The sequence below is a fragment of the Oncorhynchus tshawytscha genome, linkage group LG21 (assembly GCF_018296145.1).
Source record: "Oncorhynchus tshawytscha isolate Ot180627B linkage group LG21, Otsh_v2.0, whole genome shotgun sequence".
Lineage (NCBI taxonomy): Eukaryota > Metazoa > Chordata > Actinopteri > Salmoniformes > Salmonidae > Oncorhynchus > Oncorhynchus tshawytscha.
The window spans coordinates 32091205-32101204 of NC_056449.1; the positions used below are offsets into that span (position 1 = coordinate 32091205).

The following is a 10000-nucleotide window of genomic DNA, read 5'->3' on the forward strand; positions in this document are numbered from 1 at the left end:
CCTGTCTGATGAAAGCTACGACTCTTTTTTTGTTGTTTTTATTTAACCAGTTTGGCCAGTTGAGAACAAGTTCTCATTTTCAACTGCAACCTGGCCAAGATAAAGCAAAGCAGTGTGACACAAATAACAACACAGAGTTACACATAAACAAATGTAGTCAATAACACAATGAAAAAAATAAAGTCTATATACAATGTGTACAAATGGAGTAAGGAGGTAAGGCAATAAATAGGCCATAGTAGCGAAGTAATTACAATTTAGCAGATTAACACTGGAGAGATAGATGAGCAGATGACAATGTGCAAGTGGAGATACTGGTGTACAAAAGAGCAGAGAAGTAAATAAAAACAATATGGGGATGAGGTAGGTAGATTGGGTGGGCTATTTACAGATGGCCTATGTACAGCTGCAGCGATTGGTTAGCTGCTCAAATAGCTGATGTTTAAAGTTGGTGAGGAAAATGTAAGTCACCAGCTTCAGCAATTTTTGCAATTCGTTCCAGTCACTGGCAGCAGAGGACTGGAAGGAAAGGCAGTCAAAGGAGGTGCTGGCTTTGGGGATGACCAGTGAGATATACCTGCTGGAGCACGTGCTACGGGTGGGTGTTGTTATCGTGACCAGTGAGCTGAAGTAAGGCGGAGCTTTACCTAGCATAGACTTATAGATAACCTGGAGCCAGTGGGTCTGGCGATGAATATGTAGCGAGGGCCAGCCGACTAGAGCATACAGGTCGCGGTGGTGGGTGGTATAAGGTGATTTGGTAACAAAATGGATGGCACTGTGATAGACAGCATCCAGTTTGCTGAGTAGAGTATTGGAAGCTGTTGCGAAATAGAAAGCCGATTCTAGATGTAATTTTGGATTGGAGATGTTTGATATGACTCTGGAAGGAGAGTTTACAGTCTAGCCAGACACCTAGGTATTTTGTAGTTGTCCACATATTCTAGGTCAGAACCGTCCAGAGTAGTGATGCTATTCGGGCGGGCGGGTGCGGGCAGCAAACAGTTGAAAAGCATGCATTTGGTTTTACTAGCGTTTAAGAGCAGTTGGAGGCCACGGAAGGAGTGTTGTATGGCATTGAAGCTCGTTTGGAGGTTAGTTAACACAGTGTCCAAAGAAGGGCCCGATGTATACAGAATGGTGTCGTCTGCGTAGAGGTGGATCAGGGAATCACACGCAGCAAGAGGGACATCGTTGATATATACAAAGAAAAGAGTCGGCCCGAGAATTGAACCCTGTGGTACCCCCATAGAGACTGCCAGAGGTCCGGACAACAGGCCCTCCGATTTGACACACTGAACTCTGTCTGCGAAGTAGTTGATGAACCAGGCGAGGCAATCATTTGAGAAACCAAGGCTATTGAGTCTGCCAATAAGAATACAGTGATTGACAGAGTCAAAAGCCTTGGCCAGGTCGATGAAGACGGCTGCACAGTACTGTCTTTTATCGATGGAGGTCATGATATCGTTTAGAACCTTGAGCGTGGCTGTGGTGCACCCGTGACCAGCTCAGAAACCGGATTTCACAGCAGAGAAGGTATGGTGGGGAAACTCTCTCAGGACTACCTACCACCCTTTTGTTTTCCTGTCCTATTCTCACAAGGACTCGTTAGAAGGGAGTGACTAAGGGGAATGAATTCAAAGCATGCTTCCTTCAAACTGGAATTTGGCATTGCCTGATTTTACATGTCTTTGTATTATTTATTATTATGCTTAGTTTATAGATCATTTTAAAATGACATTTAAGAGGCGTTTAAAAGTTGTTTAAATAAACATTTTTAAATGGTGAGCGAGAGTTGTGCCTTTTCCTTTTCAATGATTATCGATTTTTGGGTTGGCCTTCGACTCACGATGGTTGAGCCCCACCCACTTCTTTCCTAATTACTTTTAGCAAAATTTCAATTCAAGAAAAGTGCTTTATTGATGTGTGGTGGGTGTTGCTTTTTATACAGTTCTTCTGACAAAGAATTGCATGTGGAAAATGTCCACCCCTCCCTGAAATGACTTGTTTTTTATACATCTGCTCCCAAGTGGCTCAGCAATCTAAGGCACTGCATCGCAGTGCTAGAGAGTTCACTACAGAGCCTTGTTCGATCCCGGGCTGTATTACAACCGGCCATGATCGTGAGTCCCATAGGGCGGCACACAATTGGCGCAGCGTCATCCAGGTTTGGCAGGGGTAGGCCGTCATTGCCGTCAACTGACTTGCCTAGTTAAATAAAGGTTAAAAAAAATCTATAAGAATATAGTTGAATAGCCCTTCCCTATAAAGTGCACTACTTTTAACCAGGGCCCCATGGGAAATATAGGGAATAAGGTACCATTTGAGATGCAGACATGTTTCTACTCCTACCTTGGGTTTGGAACAGAATCATTATAATGTACTTCAAATGTATTCTGCTGTGAATATGTTCTTCCATTCCTTGCATTTTAATTATTTCAAGTTTTTTGTGCGTCTGAGTGTGCTTGTGTGTGAGGGGAGGATGGGAATGTGTGTATTGTGTGTGTGTGTGTTTGAAGTGATATGAAGACATATAGCAGGAGTGTTACATCACTATTAGCAACATGTCATCTGTATGCAAATAAACTGGAATGTTAATTTTATTTTTTTCCCAGGCTCCTTTGCTCAGTCTTCACAACCCCAAGAGGCCTTTCTTTCCAACACAGAGTGATGAAATGAAAACCTAGGCTTTCTATCTTTTCTCCATTACGCAGGAATAAAGTATATATTCCATCTCGCAGTCCATCCAATGTTCATGCATTGAAAAGCAGTAGAACAATATTAGTAGAATGTGTCAGAGACATTTTAAGTATATGGTGACAAAGAGTGATTGATGATAGGATGTTTCTTCTTCTCTCATTCAGCAAAAACACATTCAGATTGACCTCCTGCAAGTCATTATGGGTATTGGGATCTCATGGGTCCCTATGGGAACACCTCTTGGACACTACACACACAACCCACTGAGGCGTGGGATTGGTACAAACTAAAGGTCAGCGTGTGACATCATTCAAACATTACATCATTAAAATGAGCTGTGAGTGCCTGAGGGAACTATTACCAACAGCTGATCTGACCTCAGCTCGGACCTACGTTTCACGTTTTATTAGTCGTATGTACAGGATACACATGGTATACTCCGTCCAACATAATGCTTTATCGCAGCTTCCTTCTGGACAATGCAGCAACAATAAGACATACGTGTGTGTGTGTGTGTGTGTGTGTGTGTGTGTGTGTGTGTGTGTGTGTGTGTGTGTGTGTGTGTGTGTGTGTGTGTGTGTGTGTGTGTGTGTGTGTGTGTGTGTGTGTGTGTGTGTGTGTGTGTGTGTGTGTGTGTGTGTGTGTGTGTGTGTGTGTGTGTGTGTGTGTGTGTGTGTTTGTGTGTGTGGTGTGTGTGTGTGTGTGTGTGTGTGTGTGTGTGTGTGTGTGTGTGTGTGTGTGTGTGTGTGTGTGTGGATAGTGGATAGTATAGTGGATTTATGATGTGAGAGGCCAGAGAGGAGAATGAACATAGACACTCACCGGCTGATTCCTGATGCAGACTGTGAACAATACTGCTGTAACACCCTTAGACACACACACACACACACACACACACACACACACACACACACACACACACACACACACAGTCTCTATAATGAGTTATTATGCTTGATAATCTACCGTAAATTGAAGTTACAAAAACACAAAGACGGGGCTCTTCCACGTGAGCTCCCCAGACGGACGAGACAGACGGGCCTGAGGAGATACACCCTGTATTTACCACCTGGATTAACCCCCACCCACTCTCGCTCTGTCTGTTTGTCGGTCCATAGAGAGGTTTCATGTTTGTCCAGAGAGAGAGAGAGGGTTTAGACATATTTCCCTCAGACCCACAAAGAATTTCAAAACAAATCCAATCTTGATAAACTCCCATATCTACTGGGTGAAATATCACCGTATGCCATCACAGCAGCAGTATTTGTGACCTGCTACCACAAGAAAAGGGCAACCAGTGAAGAACAAACACCAGTTGTAAATATGGCCTATATTTATCTGTCTATTTATTCTCCCTTTCATACTTCAACTACTTGCACATTGTTACAACACTGTACATAGCCAATAATATAACATTTGAAATGGCTTTATTCTTGTAAACATTTTATGAGTGTAATGTTTACTGTTAATTTCTGTTTATTTCCCTTGTTTATTTCCTTTTTGTCTATTTCACTTGCCTTGGCAATGTAAACATGCTTCCCATGCCAATAAAGCTCTTTGAATTTAATTGAGTGACAGAGAGAGAGAGAGAGAGAGAGAGAGAGAGCATCCCTCTGTGCCTCATGTCCTGTCCTCTAAGTATGACTCCTACACCCTGCAGGCAAAAGTGACCAGAGAAAGCTGATCTAGATAGACTCTGTTAGGGAGGTTCTGATGCAGGAGATGCAGGGAAACCGGAGGTGGAGGGGTTGGATATCCAGACGGGTCCTAGGGAGGTGGCTACCAATCAATCTCCTATTGGGGAACAGATACTGGCTTCACAGTAGCGTCATAGAACCAGACAGAGGACTACGCTCACTATTCTGTTTTGCTTTACATGGTTAGTTATTTCACGATCAGACTGGTTCCAACAGGTTAGTCTCACAGCATCAATTACATTAGCATCAGTTAGTCCTGGTTAATCAATAGACATGATCAGTGACTGGGGCTAACATGGTTAATTAGATCAGTCTGACGATGGGACTTAATGATATCAGTAAATCACCAGACTAACCCTGATCAATTAGCCAGACAGAGAGAGGCACACAGCAAGGCACTGGGCTAATGCAGCGCTGTAGGAGGCTGTACTCTGTCCATGGTGCTGAATCCAGTCAGACTTTCTAGAATGATCCAACCTCAAAGATACACACACTTCTCTCTTCCCCCTCCCCTCTCCTACCCCTCCCTCTCTCTCTCTCACACAGTATATTTACTGACTCATTCAAGGCTGTGCCATTCAGAGCACATTCGTTCAATCAGGCCAGCCATTGAAACAGACATACCCTGGATCGGTTCCTTCTGTTTCTAAATATGGAGCATGAGAGATTACCCACTGGACACAGACGTCAATTCAACGTCTATTCCACGTTGGTTCAATTCATTGAAATGACGTGGAAACAACGTTGATTCAACCAGTGTGTGCCCAGTGGGTAGGGAGTAGGCCAGACAAGTAGACCGCCACCCTCCATAAATGATCAGACTTCCATCCGAAGCAACAATCAATCCGTTCGCTACATGACACCAGGCAAGATCGATAAGGTTCCGGGTCGGGACGCTATAATGTCGACAAAAAGTATTCTTCTGATGACCATTTGTAAATCAATCCTTCATCATAACCGATATGCGGAATACTCGGCCTTCTTTACAGTACAATTTATGTCAAATCAAGCGGTGTACTCTATGAAATAAATCGAACATTGTAAATATGTGATGACGAATAGCCTAGCTTGTTTTCCTTTGCATACCTTCAGTGGCATAGTTGTGGTCGCGTAGGAAGCTGTTGTTGATCTTGCGGGTGTCACTCTCCTCCTCCATTGATAAATCGGTTGGTTCTGGATCCTGAGACCGTTAAAAGACATCCTGGACGTTACCCTCAGCAGCAGGCGGACCGCAAGACCAGCGTGAGGGCTGTCATCTTGACTCGAACTCTCTGGTAGATATAGCGGAATGATCAAATAGCGATATTGTCAAGTCCCGTCCACGTCTTAGTGCGCTTCAAATAGGAGGTTTTAGCCTATGATGTGACAGTGCTTTACAAATGTGTGTCTTTAGTAATTCTAGCGCATTTAACCTCGACAGAATGGGTGGTGGTTGCCTCCGTCTTGCCTCGTAAAAAAAATAAGAAAATAACCTAAGTAGTTTCAAATGATCAAAATGTCTTCAAAACGTGCCTCTGCTGTGCAGTGGAATGCAGTGGAATGGGTCAAAGAAATAGCCTTTTCCCGGTATGAGAGTGTGTGAATGAGACAGCAGTCCTTAGTAAATATTATCTGGTGAGGATATGAGTTGAAGCAGGCAAGACTCTCTCTCGAACAGCTTGGCTGGGCGGGATTATGCGTCAAGCCTGGCTGGCTAAAGTCATTCCAACGTTTCCCTGCCAGCCTCCTCGGTTGCAGATCAGAGTGCCACTTCGCTTTCCTCCTTCCTTTCGTTCACCAAGCAAAGTCCTCCTCGTTTTCGCTCTTCAAACAGAAGGAAGTCTGGTGCAGCGCGCCCGAGTCGTTGGTACGCATATGGACTGGGGCGGCAGTATCCCTGGCGCTGGTACTGACGCGCCGCTTTAGCACCAGCCCGATTGCCGCAGGCTGGATCTTCAAAACTACACGCAGCAAACGAATTTTGAACGCTCGCTGTGACGTTTAATCGAATCATCACAGTGCAGCCTACTGGCAATGGTCAGTCAGAAAATCATGAATTCTGAATGACCCAAGATGACAAGCAGATCGGACATTGTACAGTTAATGCCAGGGCTAAGTTCTATTTGTTTTTCCCTGGGTGACATGAAGGAATGGGCTCACTGATTTAGTTAATACATTGTTACTGTTGTAGGCCTATAGACATCAGGAGAGAGGAAGACATTGAGGGGAAAGGAGACTAAAGCTAAGAGACAGGCAGGAAAAGTGATGAAGGATGGAAGAAAGAGAAAGAGAGAGACATAGAGAGAGAGAGAGGGAGAGAGAGAGAGAAGCAGAGAAACAGAGAGAAAGAGAGAGACATAGAGAGAAAGGGAAGAAAGAGAGAGAGAGAGAGAGAGAGAGATAGAGAGAGGGGGAAGAAAGAGAGAGAGAGAGAGAGGGAAGCAGAGAAACAGAGAGAAAGAGAGAGACATAGAGAGAAAGGGAAGAAAAGAGAGAGAGAGAGAGAGAGAGAGAGAGAGAGAGAGGATGATGAAGGAGGAGTGCAGCAGCCAGTCTGATTAATTAGATTAAGTTGAGATGTCTTCACCACCTGGTCATTCTGGATCACCAATGGGATTTCGCCACACACACACATTACCCTTTATAATCCCCCAATGTATGTGCATGTTTGTGTATGTGCACTTGTGTTTGTGCATTTGTATGCATGTGTGTGTGTCTGCATTGTGTACACATGTAATTGAAGTGCCCATTTGCAGCCAGGTCGCTCAAGATTCACTTCGAAATTGGACAACCGTCCATGTCCCGAGGATGTCGGGAGATGCCTCTAAAATGTACCACTAGAGGCAACGGTGAGCACTAGTACCCCGCAAACTCTGGCCCAGATGGTTGCGTGTTCACTCCGTGTTCACTCCCAGTTCACTCCGTGTTCACTCCGTGTTCACTCCCAGTTCACTCTGTGTTCACTCCGTGTTCACTCCCAGTTCACTCCGTGTTCACTCCCAGTTCACTCCGTGTTCCCTCCCAGTTCACTCCGTGTTCACTCCGTGTTCACTCCGTGTTCACTCCCAGTTCACTCCGTGTTCCCTCCCGTGTTCACTCCCAGTTCACTCCGTGTTCACTCCCAGTTCACTCCGTGTTCACTCCCAGTTCACTCCCAGTTCACTCCGTGTTCACTCCCAGTTCACTCCGTGTTCACTCCCAGTTCACTCCGTGTTCACTCCCAGTTCACTCCGTGTTCACTCCCAGTTCACTCCGTGTTCCCTCCCAGTTCACTCCGTGTTCCCTCCCAGTTCACTCCGTGTTCACTCCGTGTTCACTCCCAGTTCACTCCGTGTTCCCTCCCAGTTCACTCCGTGTTCACTCCGTGTTCACTCCCAGTTCACTCCGTGTTCACTCCCAGTTCACTCCCAGTTCACTCCGTGTTCACTCCCAGTTCACTCCCAGTTCACTCCCAGTTCACTCCGTGTTCACTCCCAGTTCACTCCGTGTTCACTCCCAGTTCACTCCCGTGTTCACTCCCAGTTCACTCCCAGTTCACTCCCAGTTCACTCCCAGTTCACTCCCAGTTCACTCCCAGTTCACTCCCAGTTCACTCCCAGTTCACTCCCAGTTCACTCCCAGTTCACTCCGTGTTCCTCCCAGTTCACTCCGTGTTCACTCCCAGTTCTCCCAGTTCACTCCGTGTTCACTCCCAGTTCACTCCCAGTTCACTCCCAGTTCACTCCCAGTTCACTCCGTGTTCACTCCCAGTTCACTCCGTGTTCCCTCCCAGTTCACTCCGTGTTCACTCCGTGTTCACTCCCAGTTCACTCCGTGTTCACTCCCAGTTCACTCCGTGTTCACTCCCAGTTCACTCCGTGTTCACTCCCAGTTCACTCCGTGTTCACTCCCAGTTCACTCCGTGTTCCCTCCCAGTTCACTCCGTGTTCCCTCCCAGCTAGACACTCATTTTAAAACATGTTTTAACCTATCCCAAGCCTTAACCCTTAACTTACACATGCACTATGCAGAAAAGTTATGTATTGCAGCTTTAACCATTTGCAGGAGGAGTAACACGGGGTGTCAAAAACACCACAAACACCCGACATGTTTAAGTTTGGAGCAGCTCTGAAATTTGACGTTTGGAGAAATGTGGATAGACAACAGAATCGGAAGGGAAATTGGTCAAACCATGAGATTGTGTTGCCATTTCCTTCAGTGCTCATGGGTATGTGGCTGTTTTTAAACAACTAATTGTCCGACGTGGGTTCAATTATTTGAATTCCTTTTAATTAGTTTGTTTCCCGTGAGCTCAATGCACACATCACACAATTTCTCTAGAGATAAATCCGATCCAGCCTGAATGTCACTGCTTCCGCCGAAGTTGGTCCCTCTCCTTGTTCGGGCGGCGTTCGGCGGTCGGTCACCGACCTTCTAGCAATCGCTGATCCACTTTTCATTTTCCATTGGTTTTGTCTTGTCTTCCATAACACCTGGTTCCAATTACATCAATTCCATGTTGTGTATTTAACCCTCTGTTCCCTCCATGTCCTTGTCTGTAATTGTTTCTTGTAGTGTTGATGCACGGTATGCTGGTATTATCGGGTTTTGTTTGACCCATTTATTTGTATTGTTCTGTTGACAGTGGTTTATGGATATTAAACAACACCATTGTAAATCAGTTTGTGCTCTCCTGCGCCTGACTTCTCTGCTGCCAGTACACACCTCACTACACTGAACTGTGTGATGTAGTAGTTGTGTGCATGTTTGTGTGTGTGCTCTTGTGTTCATGCATTTGTATGCATGTCTGTGTGTCTGTATTGTGTCGATACACATGTAATCCAATTTTTAGGATCTGGCTATAGAACCCATTGCCCTTTATGGTTGTGAGGTCTGGGGTCCGCTCACCAACCAAGAATTCACAAAATGGGGAGCAAACAGCTGGAGGCAGGGCTTTCTCCTATAGAGCTCCATTTTTATGGAACGGTCTGCCTACCCATGTGAGAGACGCAGACTCAGTCTCAACCTTTAAGTCTTTACTGAAGACTCATCTCTTCAGTGGGTCATATGATTGAGTGTAGTCTGGCCCAGGAGTGTGAAGGTGAACGGAAAGGCTCTGGAGCAACGAACCGCCCTTGCTGTGCTGATTTCAACTCTCTAGAGACAGTAGGAGCGGTAGAGATACTCTTAATGATCAGCTATGAAAAGCCAACTGATATTTACTCCTGAGGTGCTGACTTGTTGCACCCTCAACAACTACTGTGATTATTCTTATTTGACCATGCTGGTCATTTATGAACATTTGAACATCTTGGCCATGTTCTGTTATAATCTCCACCCGGCACAGCCAGAAGAGGACTGGCCACCCCACATAGCCTGGTTCCTCTAGGTTTCTTCCTAGGTTCCTGCCTTTCTAAGGAGTTTTTCCTAGCCACCGTGCTTCTACACCTGCATTGCTTGCTGTTTGGGGTTTTAGGCTGGGTTTCTGTACAGCACTTTGAGATATCAGCTGATGTAAGAAGGGCTTTATAAATACATTTGATTTGATTTGATAAAAGTAAGTCCTATTTACTTTGATGAACTACTAAAATAGTGATTTTGTCAGACAGCAACAGCTGTATAGAGATGAGATGATGACTTGGAAT

The 10000-nt window shown here is 45.3% G+C and overlaps 1 protein-coding gene across 2 annotated transcripts in view; it reads right to left on the reverse strand.

The window, feature by feature from the left end:
• Nucleotides 1-10000, reverse strand: part of LOC112257011 (serine/threonine-protein phosphatase 2A 55 kDa regulatory subunit B beta isoform-like) — a 107981-nt gene that overhangs the window by 54802 nt on the left and 43179 nt on the right. Inside the window, exon 1 of one of the 2 annotated variants that reach the window (XM_042303333.1) lies at nucleotides 5484-6350. The exons of the other annotated variant lie outside the window; for it this stretch is intronic. Within the exon in view, the coding sequence (XP_042159267.1) occupies nucleotides 5484-5553 (70 nt within the window). The 5' untranslated portion in view covers nucleotides 5554-6350. Of the gene's footprint in view, nucleotides 1-5483; nucleotides 6351-10000 lie in introns of those variants that run through there. 2 annotated transcript variants of the gene reach the window in all.